The sequence below is a fragment of the Haemaphysalis longicornis genome, unplaced genomic scaffold, assembly GCF_048455015.1.
Source record: "Haemaphysalis longicornis isolate Haplotype H1 unplaced genomic scaffold, Haemaphysalis longicornis Haplotype H1 scaffold_12, whole genome shotgun sequence".
Classification (NCBI taxonomy): domain Eukaryota; kingdom Metazoa; phylum Arthropoda; class Arachnida; order Ixodida; family Ixodidae; genus Haemaphysalis; species Haemaphysalis longicornis.
Window position 1 is genome coordinate 45,656,741 of NW_027526225.1, and position 27,642 is coordinate 45,684,382.

General features: G+C 48.6%; 1 protein-coding gene across 1 annotated transcript; it reads right to left on the minus strand.

The window, feature by feature from the left end:
* Window positions 1–773: 773 nt before the first annotated feature.
* On the minus strand, window positions 774–17,014 carry LOC144161939 (isocitrate dehydrogenase [NAD] subunit gamma, mitochondrial-like). The gene is made up of 3 exons (XM_077692495.1): window positions 16,114–17,014; window positions 10,581–10,877; window positions 774–1,998 (listed from the first exon to the last, which is right to left on the minus strand). The coding sequence occupies exons 1-3, from the start codon at window positions 16,354–16,356 to the stop codon at window positions 1,372–1,374; spliced, it is 1,167 nt and encodes a 388-aa protein (XP_077548621.1). The 5' UTR covers window positions 16,357–17,014; the 3' UTR covers window positions 774–1,371.
* Window positions 17,015–27,642: the final 10,628 nt, after the last annotated feature.

A 27,642-nucleotide genomic window follows, 5' to 3' on the forward strand; every position in this document is an offset into this window, starting at 1 on the left:
AGGCCTTCATCCTGCACTGGACACAACCAGACTGATGATGAGGATTATGATGATGACTTTCGTACACTCCGTAAGAATGCATTAATTTTCTCTTGATCAGTAGTCAGCTAAATGGGAATTCCGTAATCATGTAGGTGCACTCGGACACCTCATGGTGGAGTGTAAGAACTCCAAACTACCACCGGCTCCTAGTCCCCTTTCCATTGAGCAGTGGGAGATACTGTTGAGCAGCTTTCACCTGGACGATCAGACATCCTTGGTAACCCTGGCTACGACGACGCGGTATTTATGTATGCTTTTATGCTCATTAGGAAGAGAGGGAGGTTCACCAGCAGGTGTGAGTTGTCTCGCCTAGGGGCGGACACCAGAACGCCACCGGCGTGGTCGACACAGGACTCCCTGGAATGCGAATCCACTTTTTCATCGAAAAATGAATTAACCTTGTTTTTTACCTGTCTCACTCAGTTGTAAATCAATGGACAGCTAGCAATATATGACAAGAAAATATACAAAATAAGTGGACATACTTGCCTTTGTGAAGAATGGCGTAGGTTACAGAACGTGAATGATAGGCTTTATGCCAATGCAGACGGACAAGAAGCCGTTTTATTTAGTTACGTACATGGCGATGATGGTGATATTCGATATTAAACCGTTTTGCGAACTCATTTCCGCATGTTAGATGTTGAAAAAAAGAGGCGCCCTGTTTCGACTTATACAAAACAGATAAAAAAGCTAGCGACCGATTTTATACAGAGCTTCTGTACTCTGTACACAAGAAAGTGCCGTGGCTGCTTGTTGAAATCAGCGCTTTAAAATTAAAACAAGATGGCCATGGAATTAGAGCTGTTATTTACGCATGCCTGAGGGGATTACTAACTCAGCGACGGATTTTCAAGTACTCAGCATATGATCCATCAACGATCCATCAAAAAGTGTGACCTCCTATGATGCGCACATACATGTAGTGATTACTAACGCCAGAAAGAGCCCTTAATATCATCATATAAACTTTATGGGCTGCATGCAAACGTTTCTAAGCTGGGTTACGCGTTCTAAATTAAACGTGTAGCAGTGACAACTAGAAAGCGATGCGGCAGCTCTAGACTGTTAAAAGCACAAGTATAACCAATATAGCGTCTAAAATGTACGTAGTTCATATTGTTGAAATGCAATATTTACTTGGACATTACCTCCAATTCACGAAGAGACAATGCTCCGTGGATTAGGATCAGGATTATAAATGTTCCGTTTCAGACATTGGCGTGGAATCCTTAACGAACTGGTTAAGCTACTCAATTTCGCTACCTCAGAATATTCAACGGAACACCTGCCGCCGCCACCGATATAAAGGTTCCGCGCCCACCCCCATCACGGGGTGTTCTTGCGAACTTCCGCAATCACGCTGTTGACGACATCCGTGGTGGTCGCCGTCCCTCCCAGGTCTAGCGTGTGGATCTTGTAGTCGTTGATCGTCTTTCGAATGGCGTCCCGGATGACGTACGCTTGCTGCATGAGCCCCAGGTGCTTGAGCATGTCCACGGCCGCATTCAGAGTCGCCACAGGATTGGCCAGGTTCTTCCCCACAAGGGCCGTACCCGTGTTGCGCGTGGCCGTCTCGAAGACGGCGTACTTGTCGCCGTAGTTGCGGCCCGACGTGACGCCCGCGCCGCCGGTGAGGCCGCAGGCGAGGTTCACCACGATGTTGCCGTAAAGGTTGGGAACGAGCAGGATGTCGAACTGGCCCGGGTTGGAGACGAGCTGCATGGAGCAGTTGTCGACGATCATGTCGTTCACGGCCACGTCCGGGTAGTCGCGCGCCACCTGCCGGCACGTCTCGAGGAAGAGTCCGTCCGTGAGCTTCATGATGTTTGCCTTGTGCACTACGGTCACCTTCTTGCGCTTGTGCGAGCGCGCGTACTCGAAGGCGTAGCGCGCGATCTGCTGGCTCTTGGCCAATGTGATGATCTTGAGGCTCTCCACGATGCCTGGGTGCACCTGGAAAACGTGCGCAGGCAACGTGTTATAAAAGAGGTGAGAAGCTGAGCAAGTTGGTTCATGTTGTCATTTTGAGGGTTAGCCTTGTAATACGGAAACCATGCAAGGAAACAAAAACGGCAGAAGGACCACCTTTTATTTTTATTTGCGTACGTGTGGACTAACACATGAGAAAGTGCATATTTTTTCATGTATATTGCAAGATTTGGACCAGAAGGTTCATTCGACTTTTTATTCTGGAAGGGATAGCCCAATCATCGAAGACGCGGCCGATCCCCGAAGACGCGCTATGCTGTGCTTTGAAACAGTGGTATACACGCAGCTAGGGACTGTTTCACCGAAAATAGACAAATGAGATGGGAAGGGCTGTAAAGGATGCCGAGGCGGTATTCTCATGTTTTGTCCGTTTTGTGTCCGATTCAAAAGTGTCCTTTTTGAGCAAGGCCGGGTTGACTAAAAGCGGACATCCGGATGTGACGCCATGCAAGCATGGCGGAGCTATGAGCTGCGGCTTCTCGGAGCAGACGATTTGGAGCAGACGATTTTTAGTCGCCTTGTTGTTGGTTCGCTGGCGGAACAATAAGCCCATAAAAGGTGTTTAAAATAGGTTTAGTCGTTTAAAAAGTGTTTACAAGAAGAGTTAGGGAAAACTCAACCCAAAGTCCACCTACAACAGAAAGTACGTCACAATAAACCGGACGCAAAACGGACTTTTTCAAGAGGGACAAACACGAGAACACCGCTACAAGAGTTTGCTGCTAATCGCAGCGCCACTCGCAGCGCCGCTGGTCCTTCATGTCTTTCGGGTTGTTGACTTTCTAGATTTGTGTTGTGAAAATAAGCGCAGCGGCTGTGACAGGATAGAGGCTGGGACAGCGTAGCGACGGCATACGCCTGTCGTGGCTACTTTGTGTTCGCCGTCCGTGTTTTTAAAGCCAAGCCTTCTATGCCACCCCGATGGCATTCGATGTCGCTATATGACGTGCTGCAGGAAAGTCACTTTTACGCAATGAATTCCGCAAAATGATGATGATAATCGAAGACACATCAAGAAAAAAAACCCTACTGCTATCGGAATCGAGCCTGAGTCCCTCGCGTTATGAATCCAACGTCTATCCGGTTACGCCATTCCGACACGGTTGAAGCTGTTTTGATTCTGGCCTTTGTCTTTGACTCATCTTGAATGGGAAAAGCTTCGCGTTTGAATCATGTTTCTCTAAAAAAAGGCGGCTTTGGTTGTTTTGGTTGCGCTCCAAACCACTGGAACTACTCCACAACCTGCCCAGCAGGAATTTTTACTAGGCTGTGTGAAATTCGGCCTAATAATTTTTATCGCCTCGTTTAATACATCGTAACGGCCGCGTACATCGCCTTCTTACAAGAGATTGGTGATTGATAAGTTACCGCGTCTGCGTACGTGGTACAAGTAACCAAACGTAGCTATGAACCAACCAACCAATCAATCCTCTGTACGGTGATGCCACGGCAAACGTCGCTCAACCAGCCGGTGATTTCTGGGCACGAAGTTGCCTACACCCCTCACAAAAGCCCAGCTGGCGCTCATTTACGTAAAGAGGGTCGTTTAAGCCGGCGGAAGCCCATCTTTTACCCTCTCCCCACATACACACCTGCCGTTCTCTTGCCTTTGGGGGGAAGGGAGTGTTGTGTGCGTGCCTACCAAGCGAGCGAGCGAGGGACACGATTGTCGGCCGACAGCTGGCCTCTGAAAACTGGGCGGTTCTTTCGTCTTAAGCACCACGAATTGCGGAAGGCGATAGAAAGAGGAAGGAGAGGACGGTTAGAACTACGATGGTTTATATTTTTGCAAGCCAGCCTCCTTGTTAACAAACCGGGCGATCTCCACTAGCGTGAAGCCTGGGGAGGGGTGAACCATGCAGTGTAAAAGTTTTAGATGATGCGGTTTCGAAGTTATTATGAAGTGTGTAGAGCGGTTTCGATGCTGAGCGCTCGGCGCCTTAGGCCTTGGCGCCTTGGGGGTTTTGCCCACGGAGATGAAACCGTTGGGAGGTATAGATATACAGCTTTGCTGTTAGTCTCGTGTCTTTGAAGCACGAAGTGCTCAAGCGCGAGGAGTTGGAAAACGGCTGTCCCGGTGTATTCCGTTAGTATGCGTTTTTGCCCACGGAGAGGAAACGTTCTGGTGCGAGGCGTTGGAAAACGAATGTATCGGTCATTTAGTACCGTGAACACATGAGACGCCGACAGCCCAAACCCTAAGGTGCTTCGCCCCTAATAAAGTTCTCACGCATATAAACGGCAGACAGATAACTTTTAGCCAATTAACTGCGTATACAAAGGTGACTACGGCGACGACAAAACTTTATGACCACCTACAAAACGACAGCGCTGTTCCTCAGATCGTCGTGGCGAAAAGAGTCGAACTGCAATGTTTGGTGGGCCTAAATTAGATTCCCCTATAAGAGCATCCAAGAGTTTGTGGGTAGAGTGATTCAGAAGGGTTGTTATGTTCTCCGAAACTTTAATTCGCAATACGGTTCTTGAACTGTGCTTGCATTCATACGGTGCTCGTGGCATGAGTAAGGCGTAATAAAATCTGCGAGAGAGAAATAGCCGATGATAAAAACATGCGATTAACGAGATATGCTTGGCATGTTGAAAATGCTGCTAAGGAAAGTAAAAGAAGATGCCTGGCAATGTTCGTTCTTCTACTGACCGCCCTCTTTCATTCTTCCTTGATACAATATTTGTTCTCCAGTTTCTTGTTCTTGTCCTTGTCTTGTTTTTGCTTGTTCCTGTTCTTGTTCTTGTTCTTGTTTCTGACAGAGGGGACCCGATTAAAGACTTTCCGCCCCTATCCTCGTACGAATTAGTATCACTGTACCCCTAGTTTTCAACTGACCGTTCTCATAGAGTACAATCCGTGAATTTTGGCACGATGAAGAATGATAATTAAACTTGATGAAAGGCTTCGTCATGCGTCTCAACCGAAATAAAAAAAAAACATCAAACCACTCTCATTTACAAAACTAACGCGTACAATTGATGAAATAAAACATTTTCACTATAAAAAAAAACAAAAAATTAGCGCCATGCTGTCTCGAGCCAGTCGAGCCAGAACCAGCGACTGTACTATCGGCGTCAAATGAAACGCAAACAGGAAAATATGAACCAGAACGTGGAAAATTGAAAAATACAGTTCGTAGAGTTCATATAATGGCTTGCTATGGGTATGTTTTGAAATCCACATTTCTCTACTTTGTTTTTGTAACTAAGCCACCTGTAATTTTGTCTTGCATGGAAAGAAATCGCGCTATATGGGTGTTCAGGTTCATATTTTCATGTTCGCGTTTCATTTGACGCCGATAGTACCTCGAAGCTACAGGTGCTGAACGCCGAACCCTTATTAGCCTCTGCGTAAGCAAATAGTGGAATCGTTGGAACCGAACCAGAAGATGGCGCTAGGTTATACCGGAAGTGCAGGCCTTGTAACGACGTGGGGACGGCATGTCGTTCCCGTGTCACTACGCCTGAATTTCCGAACACAAACAAGCGTCCCAATGCGAATGACACAGGACTTGAGACCTGCTTAGGAGTGTAGTAAAAAACGATTTTCGGTACAATCAGGTCTGCCCACGTGCTTTGTAGGACAAAGCCTGGCGTGGTAGTGTTTCGGCTACTTGTCAATGCGTAAATGTGGGCTAGTTGGTTCGAACTGTGAAACATGGTTAAGTAGCGCGGTAAGGACGGGACAAAAGTAGAGACCACGCAGGACTAGCGCTAGACATCAACTGAATTTTTTTACTACACGTATCAAAATATATATACAGGAGCGCGCATGCGTGAACATGCTCAAAATACAAAAAAAAATCATGACAGGGTCAAGTGGTGCATTCCGTTACACACGTGGCAAGTTCGCATTCAGATACTCTATTTCGTTTTTTGACAAACTAATAGATGCCGTGCTTACACACTTATCACCGCCTTTCATGATGCGCCACGCTCCAAACAATTCACGGCTGGCTTGGTCCTTAAAACAACGCAATATTTGTGTCTTCTCGTAAAGTGGAACACATTGTTGAACGCACCGGCAGCGGCGGCAATGGTCAGCCGGTCAACCGTGTAAAAAGGGCAACTGAATTTTTGCGCAGCAATAACCTTTCCCTGTTAGTGGCGGACAAGGAAGGCGGGTTCGCTGTCATGCCAAAGACGGTTTATGAATCAAAAGTCACGGAAGCAGTCGCTAAGAACTTTGTAAAATTCGATTCGGTAGCGTCAAAAGTGAAGAAGAAAGCCTTAGCGTTGTGTGAGCAGCTTAATCTCAAAGGCGTTCGAAAGTATGTTTCAGCTGCACAAAAGGATAGCCTGTCTATTTTCTTTTTGGCGAAGACCCATAAGGAAGCCATTCCCTTTAGAGCGATTGTGACTGAGAAAGGTTCGTGGCAAGCAGTCATTTCTAGGTTTTTGCAGAAACATCTCAGTAGTCTTAAAGTGAACGACCCGTATTTGGTCCGCAACTCGGAAGATATTTTGACATTTTTTCAGGAGAAAGAACGTGTGTTGAACCACTTGTCTGCCTTTTCTATCGATGTAGAGGACCTCTTTTATTCAATTCCTCAAGGGGAACTTCTGGTTGCAGTCAGAGATGCAATTGAAGAGTCTGGGCCAGTATCCTTCCAGAACAAGGCGGGTATAACTGTAGGTAACTTTTTAGAATTGCTGTCATTTTATCTTTCAGCCACTTTTGTCACTTTTAACAATGAACCTTTATCCAGAAACAAGGCGTCTGCATCGGGTCGTGTATTGCGCCGGTTTTAAGTAATTTGTTTTTAGCAAAGTGTGACAGGAGCATTGAGACGCATATTGACACGGCTAAGATAGCAAAGATTTTTAGGTATGTCGATGATTACATGGTTGTTACTAGGTCGGTGAAGCCAGAGGAAGTAAATGTGTTAGTCAAGACCGTTAACCAAACATTCCTAGAGTGTTCGGACGGCGTGAATTTCACCCATGAATTACCAAATGATGGGTCCTTGCAGTTCCTCGATGTGTGTTATAATTTCAGTGGAACACAAGTGTGTTGGGCGTTTAGGCCGCGGTTAAAAAAGGCAATTTTGGATTATCGTTCAGCTCATTCGAAGATAGTGAAAAGGGGTATTGGCGTTAGCTGTCTTCGCGGTGCCCTCGAGAAGTCATGTCAGCACCTAGTCACCGATAGTGTTCAGCACCAAGTTGCACGTTTGAAAGATGCCGGCTTCCCTCGGGAAGTAATGGCATCAGTGGTGGAAAGCCTATTGCGTGACGTCAAGTCAGGGGCACGACGTCAAGGGCGAGATGAACCTCGCAAAGCAAAGTGGCCTGTGGTCGTCCCCTACGTGCACAATTTCTCCCACCGCCTTAAAAAGGTTGCGGGGAAATGTGGTTCCGACGTTGTGTTCTCCGCCCCCGATAAACTAGCACGAATGTGCTCCGCGGTGAATGGCGAGAAAAGGGGCAACCGCTGTGCTAAGAGGCATGCGACGCAGTTTGTTGGTTGCAAACAAGGTGTTGTGTACGAAGTGCCTCTAGCCTGTGGATAATGCTATATCGGGCAGACTGGTAGGTGTATATAACGACAGACTCCGGGAGCACCGTACAGCTGTTCAAGCGCTCGCTGCGGGGGGCCATTTAGCTGACCATTGCCGCCGCTACCGGTGCATTCAACAATGTGTTCCACTTTACGAGAAGACACAAATATTGCGTTGTTTTAAGGATCAAGCCAGACGTGAATTGTTTGAAGCGTGGTGCATCATGAAAGGCGGTGATAAGTGTGTAAGCACGGCATTTATTAGTTAGTCAAAAAAAGAAATAGAGTATCTGAATGCGAACTTGCCACGTGTGTAACGGAATGCACCACTTGACCCTGTCATGATTTTTCTTTGTATTTTGAGCATGTTCACGCATGCGCGCTCCTGTATATATATTTTGATACGTGTAGTAAAAAATTCAGTTGATGTCTAGCGCTAGTCCTGTGTGGTCTCTAGTTTTGTCCCGTCCTTACCGCGCTACTTAACCCTGTTTCACGTTTCGGCTACCTTTTACAACCCATCCACCCGTCGGTACAGCAGCCACGCAATCTTACGGTCGATCTTCACTCCATTTAATTCTCTTTTAATCAACGTAAAGGGCCCCTGAAATTAGGTTTTTTGGGGGTCGACAGTATCGGATCGCAACGGCTATTTCTTGAACTAATGGGTCTCCTTAATTATCAGTCCCGGACCGTCCGCGGACTGCCCGAGACGCGATCCGGTGCCCGTTTTTCCCGTGTATTTCTATGAGGCTTCTGGTCCGAGGGCAGTCCTCGGACTGCCCGCGGACCGTCCAGTACTGGTAAGTCGAGGAGGCCCAATACGTGACGTACTAGCCCGACGTTGATTTAAGCAATTTTTTACGAGCGTAAAAACACCAGAAAGCTACAAAAGCATCTTTCGTATCTGTTTCCGATTATGCAGTGCCAGATATTTCTGTTATACTGAAAAGTAAAGGAATTGCACACTCTGCTCAACGCTCACCTGTTCTTGGCGGATACAGTGAACGCAAGAGCAACCACGGGGGCGGTTCGAGAGCTCCTGTTACGGTATAAGAGTTTCATCAGCTTCATTTGTTTTCTTGGCTGCTGTTGCCGAAAGGATTCTTTGCATCCTCCTCTGTGTTTCGAGTATAGCCTCGGCGTTGTTTCAGTTACGAGGTTGTGGCGAACGGCGCGCCAAGGGCCCGCTGCGCGGAGGCGATGAAGGCGGAAGCTCCTCACGTGGCGCTTGGACGACGCCGGGCACTGCTCGTGATCACGAGGCGCACGCTGTTGTTCGCTCACGCTGGCTGAGTAAATCAGTTCAAGCCCAAACCGCCCAAACGCTGTCGCGCACCTGATTGCCTCTGCGCTGGTCGCGACAAGGTGAAGGACATGCGCGTCCCCTAACGACAACTCCGGCCAAATAGTTTCATTTCATCGCGTCCCATTGTCATAATCGCACGAACATGTGGTTTGGAGCGCCCGGCCTACTGAGCGAACCGTTTTGTCTAGTGTCCTTAGCGCGCTTTACCGTTTACCGTGTAAACTGAAGCAAGAGTGGCCTTCAGCAGCTGAAAACGAAAGGATTCACTCTGCGGTTGCTGCATTCCGGCTTACCGGCTGCCAAGTAGCGACATCTGGCGAATTCCTCTCAAAGGAAATCACACAAATGTTTGTTAGCTTGTTGCCCAGAGCTGTTCGCCTAAGCTTGAAATAGCTTGAATCTTGGACGTTTTCGATGAAACGTTCGCAGTACAGTAATTTTATTTTAACAATGTCGCAGACTTCCGCCGTAGAGCTTAAAACAAAGAAAACGGGATGTCGATGCTGCCTGTAGTGGGAAGAATTCGCACCAAGTAACGCATTCACCAGAATTCCCGCCTTCGCTATCATTTCGGCATAAAATGGGTAAGATATTTTGTAACAGTTCCGCAGTTATTTATAGTATTACATTGCCCAACACAATTTTATAAGCGGAAAAGGGCTTTGCGGGTTCATAAACGCATCTGAACCATTTGAAGCCTGGGAGACTAGGAGTAGGGGCAGAGATTTTGCTCCCCCATCAGAAGAAAATTGTCCTGAGCCCCATTTAGCGAGAATAACGAAATTAATAACATCAACTAATATTACTAGATTAATCGTATGAAGCGCTGAGCGCGGCGCATTTGCTGTAATCTAATCAAGACGCAGGCGTATACTTCGCCGGCGCAGGGAACTATGTAGCGACGGTAAACGTAAGTTACCGTTCACGGTAACTCTCGCGCATGCAAAGTCGACTCCCGCAATTACGGTATACGCAGTGCCTCCTGTTGAAAGTCCGTAAGGACTGGGAAGCTTGCTAAAAAAAAAGAGCGTCGTTGTCCTATGTAGGACCCACTTGCTGAAGTATAACTATGGTAACGACGACGCTGTAAACAAACGCGGGTAGAACCACTGCCGTCAAAAATCGCGGACATAGAAGCGAATTCAGGCAGCCAACCACGAACTGAGTGCTTGGCCTCGGACGAGGTTGGACTTCTACGTCATCGCAAACTGCCGAGCCAACAAATTTCTCGTCGGGGTAATAACTTTTGTTAGCGCGAGCGAATATACTTGCTATTTTTGAACTTGCCTCTACAAGAAACAGAGAGTAGACTTCTGAGACAAACAAAACCACTTCGAAATCCGTCTCAGGGGTCCTTAAATTCATCATAACGCACCGTATTCAGTATTAATTCCATTGATCCACCTTTACCTACCATAATCTATCTTAGTTCATCTTACTCCAAACCAATGTATATATCTTAATTCGCTTGAATCACACCTCAATCAATCTCAATCCACTTAAATCACAACGTACTGATCATTTGTACCAATCAGAAATCAATTCGTTGTAACTGATAATCATTAAAAATTCCTTATAAAATGGCTGGCGTGCTTCGGTTCGCTTGTGGCCCTCGGAGTTTTTGTACCGTCTGTGTACCGCCGGGGTCATTCAAGGTCACATTCCAAAGAAACACGGCTCAGCAATTCGGCCAGCCTCATTCCTACCCCTCCCACTCGTGGCACCGACCTCGTGTTCGAGGCAGCTGTACTCTCCCTCGGTGTTCTGGCGGATGACGACGATGTCGATGTTCGGGTGCCGCGTCCGAATGCCCGGGTGGTTGCGGCAGTGGACCACGTTGACGTAGAGGTCGAGGCGGTTGCGCAGCACCAGGTTCCTAGGCTCCACGCTGGGGCTGTACGACTTGGTCTCCACGTTTCCCTTCAGGGCCACGCCCGATCGACGGATCGACGTGATGGCGTAGTTCATGGAGGACGCCTCGCCGTCGTCCGCGTCTATCATGATCTTCTCGAAGTCCACCGGAACCTGCGGCGACGGGGAACGGTTACTGTGAGCCCTTCTGACTTAGTACTTCGAAAAGTAGAATACCGTTTGTCATCGAACCCCACTACGTTATTTAAATGAAACCGTAAACAAATTTCGACTCTACTACGAGCGCAATAATTTTTACGCTGCTTATTCTCGTCGTGAATTTTGGAGGACGAAAGTCTTTCTTGGGCTACTGATACAACTGTCTGTCGGTCTCTAGGTCTTCTGGAAAATGTTTATTTGACAATACACACAAAACCTTGAATACAAACACAGCTCACAGAACATCCATGTACAATGCCTACAAGTATATACAGACACTGAAGACGGTCAGCACAATCTCATTATCTATGTACAGCAGGCGTATTGCTAATGTGTAAATATACGAGCACATATGTAGCTGTAAACAAGACAGAACTGGAATATTAAGAGGGTGAATCAGCCATGCCACACTGGTTTGAAAGTTAAGGCTACTCGCTCTTCCTGTACAAAAACAAATGCGCATGACCACTGTCTGAGGAACCCCCAAGGAAGAAAAGCTCCTCCAATAGCCAGGACAGAACTTCCCGTCGCATGCGCCCTAGTATAAGTCACGTAGGCCAGTGACGGTGGCCACTCGACCGATTCGCAGCCGTTTCGCCACAACGCAAAAGCACCCGCCACGATGAGTGTCACGTGATGGATGGTGAGGAGTCTTGACCAGTTCGGAGAGATGGACGCAGGAAAGCCGTTGACGTGTTTAACACACATTTATTCTACAAACTTGAAAACATTGGCTCCAATCAACGCTGTGAAGGTGGTTGGTTGGAAAGCAAAGCTTTAAACGACGCCCAGAACAATTGCTCATGCGACGTCACTTGGATTTACACACGTGGCCCTACAAAGAGTGAAACAAGTGTAATGCAGAAGATTGGAAATGTTCACCGGGAGCATCAGGACCATCGCCAATCCCCTGCGGGTGATGTGCGCCACCACATCATCATCGGTAGTAGGAGCGGAATGTGGAAGCCGCATTGTCATCGCCTAGAGCGACGGGGTTCCCTCGCACTGCCTGCTTCTCCTAGCGTCGACTGCACTCGCACTGTGCCCTCCTTATCTTTCGCCTGCACAGCAACCTTTGCAAATAAACCTAATTTCAAGTGATAAAAAAGGTGCTAGGTAGGGTCTAGACCATCGTCAGCAGAAACAAGAAAGGCATCAGTCGATGGGTCCGCAGCAGGCGGACAATTAAGGGTCAAGTCCGTCAGTCTGAACGCGAGGCATGCCGTCCCAGTGATGCCAACCCTAGGGATTTATCCCTAGATCTAGGGGTTTTTTGTCTCTTTTAGAGATTTGGCGTCTTTTGGTGAAATCTAGGGATTTTTTAGAGTCTGTTGAAATGAAACGCTATGCAGCTTAGTGACTGGTGTTACTGAGTAACCACGCGTTTTCAACAATAAGCGACTGCAAAGAATGTAATTTTTTGCTAATTTCTATTTTTCATTTATAACTTTCCTTCGCTATTTCTATTTCTATCACAAGAGTTTCCCCTGTTGTCAGCGTTTATGAAAAACATTTTGTGCCTACCCCACTCCAGCGCTGCGGTTGAACGTGTTTTCGCAAGTGAATCTGCTGAAAACAAAGTAAAGAAACAGGTTGTCAACAGATGCGTTGTGCGGCTTGCTGCACGCAAAAAGAACCTTGACGGTCAGCTCCTGCTACACCTTCCAGATCACTCCATCGCCTTTGAAGCGGGTGAAGAAAGAAATGTATAGTGATTAAGACTTCAAAGGGTTACGTGTCATGATGTCCAGCATTTTCGTCGTCCTGCAAGCCTCGGCCGGCTGCCTGGGTAATTTGCGCATACAGAAAAGAGACTGTTGCGAGAGCATCTCAAGAGGCGTTGCTGTGCCGTCCTAAATGTCTATGACACGACCAGGATCTATATGTGTTCCAGGCTGCTAAGTGTTTCACCCTCCAAAAGAGAGCATGGCGCCGAAGACACGCTAGTAACAAACAAGTTATTCGCTCCGGCGCTTAGAGTAAGAACGACAAACGGCAGGGGAAAACCTTTGTGGCGGAGAAAAGCGTCAGAGGGCGTAAACGGCGCAGTGGCGCCAGTCGTGGATGCGCAGTGCACCGGCACACAAGCAGAAGAATAGGCCGGGACATCGTTGTCGGTTGCCATGACGACTTTGGTAGTGGGGGCAGCGTTGCTTTCCTCAAATAGCGCTTCACGTAAAGAAACCTCCATTTCTGCGCGCGCACAGTCGATCACTGCGTTATTACTCGAATGGAAGTCCGGCCCTAATATGCCGTCGTGGGAACACGCCGGTAGCACAATGAATTCAATGAAATACAGGGCGTCCTGAATAACAACTCGAGCCGTGCAAGTGGCCATTGGCTCAATTTTGAGCGCGCTTGCGGTTCTGACTTTGTGCAGCGAACGGCATAGATCGGCATGGATGACTGTGTCTACAAGGGCGACAGTGCGAAAACCTTCTACGTTAACGTCGAAAACATTGGTTGGGGACGGAAGGGGATGATGCCTTGGACTTTTCGACATCGGCGCAGTTCTTGCCTCAGGAACTGCGGCGACTTGTTTTCGGTGTATTCGGGACCAGGACGACGTCGCATCGGAGAGAGTGAGCGACGACGTGGAGAGAATGAGTGGCGGTCAGTAAACGTGGTACGATCCGAAAAGCGAGGTGCAGTCGGGGAACGAAGTGGCGCCTGGGCTTGACCCGACGGCGGGAAACCGGCATGTGTAGCGTCCCGTAGTGACGGCGGACGGCGGCGGCCGTAGCGTGCGACGTGCCCAGGTACTCTACAAGCAAAGCAAATAGGACGATTATCCGGAGGACGTCATGGACCACAGGTCTAGGAATTAAACCGGGGAGGCGGAAGCACAGTTGGTTGAAGTCAAGGGTATGACGGAAACCGTCTGCTCGTGATGCATTTTGACGAAGAAAAACCAGGACGCCGACCACGAGCTATTTCGCGTTTAGAAGAAATTAATGTTTAGGCTTCCACACGGAAGCCTTGGTCAGAATAAAATCTTGAAGGGAAATAATCACCTTAAGTATGTTTCACGTGTATATTGGCGAATCAGGAAACTTTGCGAAGCGACTGCAGCAACGTCGCAATGATGTAAACAAGAACCACGTGTCGACAAGCGCCCTTGACGAGCACTACCGTACCACATCGCACACAATAAATTGGTCTGTTGAACGTGTCCTCGCAAAAGAAAGGAACGCTACCTACGTCTGCTACGGGAATCGCTTCACGTACAGATGGCGGAACACACGCTGAATAGGAACTCCGGAAATCTGCCACCAATCTAGGAAGTTGTCTGCGCAGCGTTGTGAAACGTACTTAAGGCGATTATTTCTCTTCAAGATTTTATTGTGACCAAGGCTTCCGTGTGGAAGCCGAAACGTTAATTTCTTTTAAACGCGAAATAGCCGTGGTCGGCGTCCTGGTCTTTCTTCTTCAAAAAGTACCGTTGGTATACTCCGAAGTACTGGCAACGTCAGTGGGTACGCCAAGGCTACTCCGGCAATGGTCTCGCGGCGGTGTCCGCGTATGGGATGGGTGCGGCAATCGGCACGTGTTGCGGTAAAGGCAACTTGATCTTCGGCAACTTGATCTTGGATCAAATTCGCAAGAGCAGGTGCTAGCGTCGTCGCAGGCTTTGCGTGGCAGGTAGAAGGGACAACTGATGATTGATTGATTGTAGGGTGTAACGCGCCGACGCAACGCAGGCGATGAGGCGCGCCGTAGTGGAGGGCTCCGGATTAATTTTGACCACCTGGGGATCTTTAACGTGCGCCGAAATCTCGTACACACGGGCATTTTTGCTTTTCGCCTCCATCAGAAAAGCGGCCGCCGCGGCCGGGAATCGAACCCGCGACCAGAAGGGACAACTGACGGGCCACCACCTCCTCCCGCACGAAGTCTTTAATTTGCGAAAGCAACGACGGATCCACGCATTCTTGTCGTAAATAAGGGTATCGTTAGGCCGGTTCACGGGCGGGTTGTGGCAAATCAACAAGTTTAAATAACTTTATTTATCGCACCGGAAGCTCCTGGCTGGTACAACCATGGACAAATCAAATGCGGACACGAAAATATGAAGCAGAACACACGAAACCTAAGAATGTATTTTGTGGTCATCCTTTAAATGTGCGGAGGCGGTCTATTTGGAAAGTCACTTTTCCAAACTTTGTTGCCGTTATGAAGCCATGCGACAAATTTACGAGTATGGAAGGGACTTCGGCGAGTTGTGTGTTCTGGTTCATATTTTTGCGTTCACATTTTCAGTTGTCCACGGCTGCACCCATCTCGGAATAGAATACAGTTAAACCTGGATGTAACGAAGTTGACAATAATTCTCAATTTTTCGTTACATCCAGGTATTCGTTACATGCAGGTTTCGAGTTCAGGCTCGCGTAAAGGAAGCGGAAACGAAACCAAAATGCCAGACGTATGAGTGATGAACCAGCTCATAAGGATTTATTTCACAGTGAAAGACTGCTTGAATTTCTCGCCCTGCTTTCCCAAGAGTTTAGGCACTACACGGCACTCCAAAGGACCGTGGTCACTTGCCCCCGAATTAACAAATGTAACTTAAGTATCGCTGTTGCCTTTTGACACTCTTCGGTGCCTTAACCCGTTTCAAGCACTAAACTTATCGCCAACTTTTCGCAAACGTGATGTTCTTTTCCGCACTCATAATTGGTTTGGAGGGTGCTAGCTGGGATACTGTATCGGGCGGCGACGTCCTTTCTTCCCGCAGCGGGAGACGGCCTTTAAAATTGCGAGCTTTCTTGAAAAGACAGAACTTTTCGTTTTTTTGGCAGCAGAACTCATCACCGACGAACCAACACCACAGATAACAGTGGTGACTCGCGACTACACGTCGGCATGCAGGCCTTGCACCTAACCGACACCACACTGACACTGGTGACGCTCCATTGTTTGCGGCGAAGGTGAAGATCGCTTAATAAGTGCGTTTCTACAGACGATTTTTCATAAAAAGTGCAAAAAACAATGACTCATCAGCGTGGCGAATTCGTTACGTCAACGTTAACCGTCGCAACGCCTTCGTTACATAGAGGTCACGAATACATGGGTTTCGATGGGGCTGGCAAAGGGGAATTGAAAAACTTCGCTAAATCCAGGAATTCGTTACACAGAGGTTCGTCACATACTGGTTCAACTGTATCGCCATCCCAGCAAGCGTGGCGCCCACCTTTCCTTGGAAGAAGACGTTCTCCACGTGGTTCATCATCTCGGGCCCGATGCCGTGGCCGGGCAGCATGGTGACGAAGTAGCGGCCCCCGTACCTAGTGGTCTGGTACGAGCGCCTCGCCGATGGGGACGGCGACCACGGCGCCTCACATCGACGGAGGCCGCCGACCGGCAGCGCTGGGAAATGGCGGCGGAGCGGCGCCGCCCAGGGCGCGGCGAGGCGCCCCAAACAGGACGCCGCCATTGTTTCGCATCTCTTTGGCTTCGTTGTCGTCGTTGTTTGCAGATCACCGCTCTTTGCATCGCCGACTCCGGGCCCGGTCCCTTAACAACTTCGCGATAAAATTGCACATATTAAAAATGTAAAATGGCAATACATACACAGACCGTCATGTCCTTGTCGACTTTTGGAAGTGCCACGGGGATGTAGATATGCTTCCGCCTCTTTCACCTGTTTTACCCAATAATGCCATGTCCCCGCGTCACCCTCCTCCGAAATAAACAATAATCACCATCAACATAATTCACAGACGGCGGCTTGCTACGAAATCACGGGCGACGGGAATGGGGAGTGCAGCAGGTAATGTCAACTCTCCGATGAGGTGGAACCTTTACGCCAAGTCTGGCAGAAAAAAACCCTTACTCTAAAATACCAGCTCGTTACGTAGTCTGACAACATTGTGCCAAACAAGCAAGATGGCCGACGCATGCTGGTTCGCGGCGCAACTTTCTATTGCTTCCCGGCTGAGGTGTTTTTCGTAGCAGCCTGTAGTCGCAGTTTTTCATTGAAGCAGAATGCAAACGACAGAGCTGAAAGCGTCGTTGGATAAGAGCAGGGGTATAGGATAATACGGCGTTTTCATCTGAATGAAAGAATTTTCTAGTGAGGCTATGTGAGTGAGTCTGATTCTCTAGTAAGTGCGCGATGCTGTCGAAGGGGCAGAGCTTCCGGAAGAATGCTGTTTGAGAGAGCCGATAACGTCCACTCACTGCTTCGAGTTAGTTCAGGCACGTGCGGTTTGGACAGTTCACTGCGAATACAAGCGGGATGAAGAGAAGCTGCTTTGTGGGCGGAAAAATGAGCACTAACTGATAATATAAACTACATAAAACGAACAGTCTGGGAGAAAAGAGGAGAAAAAGGAGGCGATAATGTTGTTCCCGCTGTTTTGGCGGCGCTTATAAAACGTGTAGAACTTGCGAACGAAAGCGCACTAGAAGTGATCGCACAAGAAAAGCGAAACATGGCGTGAATGTTAACTGTTATCAGCTGTTTCTGAATTAACAGTGTCTTTCTTACGGAATTATAGTGGAAGCGGCCGCTTGGTGACGACGCCGTGGAGCATCGTTCGCTAGTTAGATTTTGCGGTGTTTTCTTTAAAATAAAAGGTAAAGTTTACAAATGTCCGTTTTCGCAGCAGAGATGTATAGGGTTGATCTTGGTTCGCAAGAGTTCACAGAAAAAGCAAGAAAAGCAGGCGCGAGGCGCCCGGCGAGACCTTCGCGCGGTGGCTTTAGCAAAAAAAAAAAAGAAACTTCCGACCGCATGGGAGCATGCGCCTTGCGAGGGGCACCCGGTGTCGTCCAGGCTTGCGCTGGGGTTGCGTCACTTGCGTCACGACGCGTGTAGCGATCGGCGTGCCACGAGTCCGCAGCGCTGACGACGATGCCGACGAATCTGTTAAGCCATCCCTTCACAATCCACACGTGGGTGCGGCCACCAGACCAGCTGACGAAGGTCTATTGAGGCGAGGACGCGCTACACGAGGATTTGCCCTTCGCGGCTGTGCCGTCGGACGAGGACGACGAAAGGGAAAACGACGATTGCTACTGAATGCCGACGATTGCTACTCTACAGTCGGGATCAATTTGAAGGTTATCGCGGGAGCACCGACCGACCGCGACGACAGCGCCTTAGCGTGACACTTTTTAGCGTCAGCCACAACGAGATTATGCTGGGTTAGCTTCTCCCATGGCTGTTCCAGGCAGTGCGCGCACTGCCGTCAAAAACGATAAACGACACTCGTTTCCTTTTTTCTTTATCCTTTTCTCTTGCCATGGACATACCTCACATTCATACGCAACCTTCTCAGGGTAACTATGCGGGCATGCCGGGGCATTGTTGTGCAAAAAAATTGTAATTTGCTTCCGCAATCCCGAGGTATCTTCGGTGTTATCAGGTTGCCGAGGAAGGAAACGCGGATACGCCCCCCAAAAAGGAATGAAGAAAAACAACTGCGGCAGTCGGCCTTTGCAGAAGGGGGTGAGCGAATTCTATGCAACAGCTGAGCCAAGGGGTGAGGGAGGGCAGCATAATCTCATCTTCGCGAATGAGAAAAGTGCCATAGAACGGCGCTCTGGTCTTGCTTGCTCGGTGCTTCCGCGATAACCTTCGAATTGAGCCTGACTGTACATACTCATTAGTGTTGATTTGATAGTTGGAGTGTCCTCTCTCATGTCGTACCTCAATTCCTGGCAGTCTACTTATTATCTTTTTGTATATACACTTTTTACCTTTTCACCCCACCTTTTTATATACAATTTTTCCTAAATGAGTATTCCAAGTGCATTCATTATATTCCTTTAATCCCGAGCCCAGTTTGTTTTCTCTCAGTTAGCACCCATTTTCTGGCCAATCCCCCTTGGTGGGTATGAACCATTCTCTTGGCACCTACCACCCAACCAACCAACATAATTTAATGGTCTTTGCTTTACAGTGCCGTCCAAAATGACTTTGCACTCTGGGGTCCGGCTGCTCCCTCTCTCCTTGGCTCTGCTGTCAGGCGGGGAGAAGCTAGGCTGCATTGCTGTTTTGTTTCTTGCTACCTGCTGTTCGGCACCCTTGTTGCCGATGTAGCTCAGGGGAAGGGAGCGTTGTCAAGCCCCTAAGCTGCGGCTTTTTAGGGGCGAAGCTCCTAAAGCCATGGGTCTGTCCATCCCTTGCGTCTCGTGGTACGTGACCGCCGCATGCTTTCGGAGATGTTGCAAAGTGGGCCGCGTTGCACGCGCAAGAACCGGCTGCAACCGGCAGCGCAAACTCGGCACCGGGAGCGCGAGCTTGTCTGTGTTCGCCAACGGAGGCGCGAGCGCACGTGCACTGCGAGGGGGAGATCACTCAAGAGATCACGCCACGAACGCAGGCAGTCGTTCTCGGAGATCGAACGAGACGCAAGGACCTTTGCTCGTTTCCTCTCGTCTTGTTCGGGCACAAGTTCGCCCTAAATAAAAGTTCTTTATTTACCGTTGTGTCCCATCCTACGTGACAAATTGTGGTGGAGGTGCGGGGTAGTCCTCGATGGTGCGGGGTCTTTCACCAGGTCTGGGCCTGGGAGCATTGACTCCGAAGTCCCGTAGCCCGAGTTCCCTGTAGGGACACCGACGGTACATGTGTCCTGCCTCGCCACAGTGGCAACAGAGGCGGAGTTGATCGGGCAACGAGTCACCGGATGGAGGAGGTGGTTGTTGACAAGGCTGCGGAGCGGAGGGCGCGCAGGGCGGCGGCAGCGCGCGCTCGCCGACAGGATCCCGCCGTGCGCGAAACAGAGGCCGAAGCTTCTCGTCAAGAAAGTCGCGATTAAACCGCGCGTCGGCAGCTTCGGGCTGAGCTCGCTTGATGCGTTTTGCAGCCGCCTCGCGAGCTCTCGCTGCATCGGGGTTTGCCTGCCGATACGAGCGCTTGCTTGCAGCCTCACGAACCCTACAACAACAACAACAAACGAACAAGAACAAAATAAAAAAACAAAATAAAAGTTGATTTGTACAATGTACGCACACAGTCTTACGTCTTTCTTACTGATGTAATGGGAGAACTTTCACGGGAGAGTTACGGTTACCGATGATCTCCCCCTCTCGAGCTTCGCCCCACTTATCATCATTCATTCAATGGATATGGCGTGATTTTTTAAGTGCGAATGCACTTCTTAAGCGAGCCTGAATCGTCCGCCGCCGTAGTCCGCATAGCAACAGCTGCGGGTGCGCGCGCTCCTCGTCTTCCTTAGCAACGGGGGGAGATGGGCGCGCGCTGCCTGGCCGCTGACATGGCACATACCCACGTGGGGGATTGGCCAAGAATCTGGCGTGAGAAGGGCTAATGCACCTGCTTAAAGGAGTACTGACAAGAAATTTCAAAGCTGAGATCCGCTCTAGCAATCAAGTACAACGACAACACAAGTAGGTGTCTGTGAATAAATGCATCTTTCTTTCTTTGTAGTTGTGTGTGTGTGTGTGTGATCTCTCTTTCGCGAACATTACCGAACCGCGCAAATTCAACTCGTGCATTCGCACTTTCACATTCTTCCCCTCGGGGAAATGCGGGGAATTTTTTATTTCCCTCCTCCGCGGTCATGTATTTTACATGTCTCAAATAAAATAGAAACTTGAAACCTGAAACTTGATCCCGGCTCTGCTGTTTCTGCAGCCTTGCTCGACTAGTGGAAGCTGCGGCAATTTTTCTTTCCGTTACTCCAAAATACGTTTAAGCAATTGGTCAAGTGATTTCGACGCGTCTCAGTGCCCCGATCGCGATACTGGAACCAGTGGCGTGTGAACGCTAATATAACTCTTTTGATATGGGGTGTTAGTAGTTCCACTAACGTTCTGCTAAAAGCAAGCTGCTGCTAAGAGTAGTTCCCACGTCCGTCTAGGAAATAAACAGGCAACTGTTATTATTTCGCCAGCCAATAAACGTAGTTCCACCTACGTAGCTTTCCTTCTTTTCAAAACAGTGAGCAGACGACCACGAAAGTGTGCGTGCTTCCTATTGAAAGCCGTTGTTGTCCCAAAGAGCCTTGTGGGCTGTCATGTCACAGGCCGTAATGTTTTGGAGAAGAAAATCCGCACTGTTTCGTGCCTGTCTTTTTATTGTCTAAGAAGAGTATGCGCTGTTATTATTAAGAAAAGCATTGCTGCCAGTCCCATCATGGTCCGGTCGTAGGCGAGCCTGGTGGCGCCAGTAAAATCCCGGTGACTCTGCGAGCAGATCAACGCGAACTGTCATTTCCAAGGTGTAGTATATCTGGCACACCAACGAGTTTGATGCGACGAGGAGCAAATCTCGCACCATTGTGTAGGCGAGCGACGCTTCAGTTAGCGTTCTGTCAGGAACCGTGAGAGCAGAGTCTGAGTGGCGTAGCCAGAAATACTTTTCGGGCGGTGCTATACGCTGGTGGTAAAAAAAGGAGAAAGAAAGCCGGCAGCCAAACAATATCTCAGCCATTTTTCTGATTTAATAAAATCGAAGCACTAGTGGTTTCATTCAATGTAATATCTACTAAAAATACGAGTGAACACAAGGCTCTGAGTTACCGTTTTTGTCAATAAACCAACGCTCTTCTCATTTTCCGGCCTGCTCCATACACTTATCGGCCTCTATCTCCCCATGCCGAACCCCCCCCCCCCCCCCCAACTATCTTCTTCTTCTTCTTCTTCTTCTTTTCGTTTTTACAATGTAATTTAGGAATGCGGTGTGTACATATCCTGAGATAAAAAACCCCGAAAGGAGGGAAGTAATGGAGCACTCATAAAATTTCTGGGGTTCTTCTGACACCCAAACCTCCCCCTGGCTACTCCCATGCAGAGACGTTTATATTAAAGACTATTTTTTGCGACAGAATGCCCGTTGGCGTAAAAATAACTTATTTAAAAATATACATTGGCACCCGTCTCTCGAAGGAAGTCAAGAAGGGAGCGGTGGTGGGGTCCCCAGAGCCACCGCTGAAGGTCGGGGGGTCTTCCAGGATGGAGGCCTGTGCCTCTCAGGTGTCGCTTTCTGGCTGAGGCCAGTGAAGGACACGCCCATACGAGATGGTCCGCATCAGCTTGTGCGGCCGGAGCTGTGCAGAAGGGGCAGGTGTCGTCGAACGGGGCATGGTAGCGTGGTGGCCACGCCCGGGTCACAGCAGGTAAAAGCGGCACTCCAACGCGAAGTCTGCGCAGAAAAACCTCTTCCCAGGGAGCAAGTCTACTGGGGAGGTCCGTTCCACACGGGGGGATGAGGGCACGTGTGGCGCGATGCAGTTCGTCCTTCCATTGGAGAAAGTTTTCTTTCGGGCCGGTTGTTAACATTGGCAGCGGCCGAGGAATATACGTCGTGTGACAAGCCATATCCGCTGCAATGTGAGCGGGGAGCGTATTCCGCCTAACCCACACCAGCCTGAGAGGGCAGGGGTACGTCTCTAGTAGTGTGTGGATGTCCCTTGAAATAGTACAATTGTTGGATACTTGGCGTAAATACCGTATCGCCGCGGTGGAGTCCGTATAAAGATGTAGGATGGCACCCACGGGGGCGTGCTGTAGGGCCGGCGTTAGTGCCTGTAGGCCATCCAGTATGGCTGTGAACTCCGCCAGTAGAGAGGGCAGGGTGCGGATAATTTGGTAGAGGCAAGTTTGAGAGGCGCCAGGATAGACGGGACACTGTATCGCAGTAGATAAAACGCCATCCTGTACACCAGCGTCCACAAAGGCCTCTATGGCCTCGTACTGGGTCGCAGCCGTCGTAGTGATCCTCTCGCACATGCTTTTCCGGTAGTTCGAGTGTGCAGTCTAGTCAGTGGTCGGTTGTCGGTCACCTGGTGATACCGCCACGGCGGCCTAGTTACAGGGCGATCTGGTGAAGCAGGTAGGGAACAGCCCATATAACTAGCCAAGGCCGCTGCTTCCGCAACAAAAGTACGTTTGTGTATGCGGGCTGAGCGACGTTGTTCGACGAGTTCATCAAGCGTGTTCAGCTGAGCCTCAGCTTGCAGCGATGGTATCGGGGTCATCGCAGGGAGGCAGGTCATGGTGCGCATAGCGGCTCTGTTGATAGCCTCAAGTCGGGCCCACTCCGTCTGAGTCATGTACTGGACTTGGGCCTGATAAACCAGTCGTGGCTGCAGTACTGACCTCACCAGGAGGCGAGCCATCTTAGTGCAGGAACCACCAGACTTCTGCGAGATGCGTCGAAAGGCTATTCGGAGGATCAGGTTGCGCAGAAAGAGTCTGGTGAGGCACAGTGCAGATGTTGAAAGATTGAACTGAATGTCAGATCAGGGGCAGTTACGTGGCAGGGAGGCAGATGACTATCCTCTTTCGAGGACATCCACTGCAGCGAAATGAGCAAATAGACGGCCAATTTTTTGTTTTGTGTTTTTTTCTTTCGTCAAGGAAACCCGTGCTTTCTCCGGAGACCCCATTGCCCCTGCCAATTGGTGCCCTTTTCAAAAGTAGGTTCTGCGCTTTTTGTTCTATTCATTATGTAGAAAATGTAGAATAAAAGAAATAGAATTTAAAAGGTGAAGGAAGAAGAGGTGCAGGCGGTTCGGAACGGCGGCTGTTGTCTCTCTGCTCTTCGCCCGATTGGGTTTATTATTTCGCAGTGTCTAGAATGCCGACCGACGCCACTCTAGCTGATCGTTGCAGGCATGGCTAGAGTGCCGTCCGACGAACTTCGGATATTTAACACTAGGCTAGCACCGCCGAAAGAGTCTGTCGTTGTAGTGTAGATACACATAAAGCGACAACCGATTATAAGAGTGTAGTGTTTTGTTTGTGTGTGTCAAAGTATGGCAATAAAGAAAAAAAAAAGTCGTTGTAGTGTAGAGGATCCGTCTTAGCTTCTGGATCCTAAAGTGGGTGGTTCGAGACCAGCTGTTGCCTCGGTTTTTTTTTTTCGTGATTTGATTGAGGTGTACTTTTTATGCCTTAGGTTAGTTTTGGCGTTTTAAATGATTTCTTTGTGTGCGTTAGGTTATCTTATGTTTAGGTTAGATTGCCTAGCTTTACGTTATCAAGAGGGTTGTACTGCCAGACTCTGCAATTTTGCCCCCAACACGCCGGTGGACGTCGATATAGTGGAGTGCTTATAATACCGTCGGACGGTACTCTAGACACGGCCTTAACATTTGAATCCTTCCCCACTCACGGCGCGAACAGGCGGAATAGAGAAAAGATGAGGCCCTAGCATTCGTGCGTAGAGAGTAGAGACATTTCCGCGGGGGGAGGCGCGTATGTAGAAGATTAAGTAGAAATAAACTCAAAAGGAAGAAGAAGAAGCCTGGAACGGTGTCCCGGAGTCCCTGTCTTTCCTTTGCCCGTCCCTTATTTTACACACCATGTTATTTTGTGTGGCAGTAATAGATTTCTCATGTCGGATCCAGTGACCTTTTCGTTTATTAACCTGGGAGTACCTCGACGGAGCCAATTTTTTTATTGTGTAAATAAATAGGTGTTACGAACCCGGGCAGCGACAACTTTCCAGTGACTGCTTGCACAGTATATCAACGTGCTGCAAGTTGAAGCTGTGTGGTTGAAGCCGTCGATCATGCTTACCCAAAAGGAGTACTCCTATCTAAGCAACACATGCAGCTGAAAATAAACCGCTCCTCCTTCCCCGATGGGATCGTTTTCCAGACAAGAGCGTCCTCGTTCCCCTTCCGGCTCTTTTTTATCAGTAGTTCAGTGCTTTCTGTTAACTTGCGTGCGGTATCACGTTAAGCGTCTTGTCAGCACCTGTTATGTGTACAGTTTGTTCAATAAAAGATTTAGTTGCGAAACTCCACTCGTTGGTGCCCTCTCTTGCCCCCGTCCTGTTGCGCAGTTCGAATTTAATCACGAGAACCATACGGAAGGAAAAATTTCCTTTGCGTATTATAACACTTACACAAAGGAATGAACTCTCACCCGCAGCTCAACATTGTAGCTTGACGTATTGAGCGACGTCCGTGGTTCCGGTTTACTAAGCATGCCCGTAAATCTTACACATGGCGTGCTTCGTAAAAGCGGTATGCACTCTCAAGATTCACCGATGAGGAATAGTCTTTTACGGCATTTTGGCTTTGAAAGATGTCCCGATAAACGACGACAAGCCGTACGCAAGTACGCCGTGCTGGCCGCCACCGGCATTCCACTGACGAGCCTTTTGCCACTAGCGGTGCTGTTCGCTGTCTATAAAGGGGAAACCATTATTAGCAATCATCAATCATCATCATCAAAGATAATAGAGTGCACCCCACATGGGAAGGACAGAAATTCGCCTGGCAGATAAACACCCATAGGGGACTGAAACAGGGATGCCCTTTGAGCCCAATACTGTTTATGCTTTAGATGGCAAGGTTAGAAAAGAATCTGGAAGAAAGTCAAGTAGGGTTCAACCTAACGCATACGCTGCAAAGCGAAGTGGTAAAACAGCGATACGGAGACGACATTGCTCTTTAAGCTGATAACCAAACTGATATGCAACGGCTCTTAAACATTAGCGGCCAGGAAGCCACCGACCTCGGTTTAAATTTTAGCGCAGAAAAATCGGGAATAATGGTTTTCAATAACACTACCACTCACGCAGTGTCTATCCAGCATGGCGAATTACCCAGACGGAAGGAATATGAATATTTGGGAGTGTGGATAAGCGAAGGGGATAACTACTTAAGAACTCACGAGGAGCAACGTAAGGGTAAGGGAAAGCGAACCAGAGCTATAATGAAGCATAGAGCTCTGTAGGGGTATAACAAAGATGAAGTAGTAAGAGGAATGTGGAAAGGAGTAATGGTTCCCGGTCCAACATTTGCGAATGCTTTACTCAGCCTAAAATCAGACATTATATCAGGGTTTGAAGTAAACCAGAGAACGGTAGGCCGTTTGGCCTTAGGAGCGCACGGAAAAACAACTAACGAAGCAGTGCAGGGAGGTATGGGCTGGGCGTCGTTTGAAGTTCGAGAAGCGCAGAGTAAAATATGTTTTGTGAGGAGGTTGGATCAGCGTAGGTGGGAAGCTAAGGTGTTTAGGTACCTATACTTGAAAAGCCTGGACACGCAGTGGTTAAGGAAGACTAGAAGGCTAACGATGAAATACGGAAACAGTGGAAAACCCAAAACAGCCAAGGTAACCAAAAAATACGCAAGACAGAGAGAAACAGCTCAATGGAGAGAAAAAATGGAAGCTAAAACGTCGTTAGAGATGTACAGGGCTGAGAAATTGAACATCAGAAAGGAAAATTTCTATGATAATTCCAAGGGCAGTGCTTTGCTTTTTGAGGCTAGAGCAGGTTGCTTGCGAACTAAGAGCTTTGTGGGGAAGTATTCACAAAATGATGGGGTATGCGTAGCCCGCGGAAAAGAAACAGAACCTATGCGGCACATTGTGTTAGAATGTGAGGGTATCCATCCAAATCTACGTGAGGGAAATATTCGGCTTCCAGAAGCCCTAGGATTTAAGGGTAGCACAGAGGAAGTTAACTTCGAGGCTGTCGAGGCGACGAAAAGAAGATTGAATGCTGCTGGACGAAAAGCAGAGAGGGGAATATTGCTTAGGACAGTTACAACCTGTGACAGGAAAAAAAGTATTTTGTGCCTAATAAGCTTTTTGTGCCTCCCCTAAACAGCGCTGAAATTAAACCAAGAGTATAAAACATAAGGATTGTAGCGAAGAACCTGAACATTAGCAGATGGACACTTTTCCAGTGGCTATGTCCTGTCATGTCCTGTTAGTGTACAATCTTCCGATAAGGTTATGTGTCATGCAGCGCTTTTGGAAGGAGACGAAGTGTGTCCTCGCACAGCTCGAACCTCAGCCCCCCGCGCTGTCGCTCTTTTGAGGGGCCTTAGCCACAAGCGATCAGGTCTGAGAGCAGATACACTCTTGATGATCTACCGCATGTATGTTCGCCCAGTCTTAGAATTTGGGTGCGTTTTGTTCTCTGGCTCTGCTGCCTATAAGTTCCTGCCTTTGGTGAAGCTCGAGCGTCAAGCATTGCGCTGCTGCTTAGGCCTGCCCGCTTACGTCCCGTTTAGAGTGCTGTACTTAGAAGCCGGAGTCCTAACGCTGAACTCCAGGTTCAAATACCTAACCGTTAATGCATTCGCAAAGTTCTTTGAGTCCCCGCTGGCCAGACCACAGGCTGTTTTCCTTCAGCATGCAAGGTCCTTTTTTGGTATATATTGGTCTCGTCTCCGGCGCCCACAGGTCATTTTTGCCAATTCGTTGCTTACTCCATTAAACACCACCCTCCTTTCAATTCCCGCCTTGCAGACACCATCCACAGTAGTAAGGATTTCATTTGATTATATTTTCCCTAAAAACGCTAAGCTTCTCCTGACTAACATATATAATACATTCTCCTGGCTCAACAGTCCGAATACCCATCCCACATGTTCATTGAAACTGACGATTAGAAAAAAGACGAAAAGTTTGGGGCGGGTATTTTCTCTCCGACATTGAACTGGTATTTTTTATTGCGATTACCAGATTTAATACCCATTTTTTATGCCGAATTTCTTGCTCTACTCCTTGCCATCCTAAAACGTGATTCTGCGAATTCTTCCGTGATGTTTCTCACTGACTGCTTGTCCGTGTGCATGGCTCTCTCCTCAGAAACTTCACATCCTATTCTCAAAACGTTTTATTCCTGCGTCGCCACTCATGTGCGGGAGATTCGGCTCGTTTGGCTGCCCGGCCACTGTGGGTTAACCCTCAATGAAACCGCTGACATATTAGCTAAAACAGCTTTGGCTTTACCGATCGTCGAGGTTCTTCCCCCGTTTTCTTGCGTGTTGTTGGC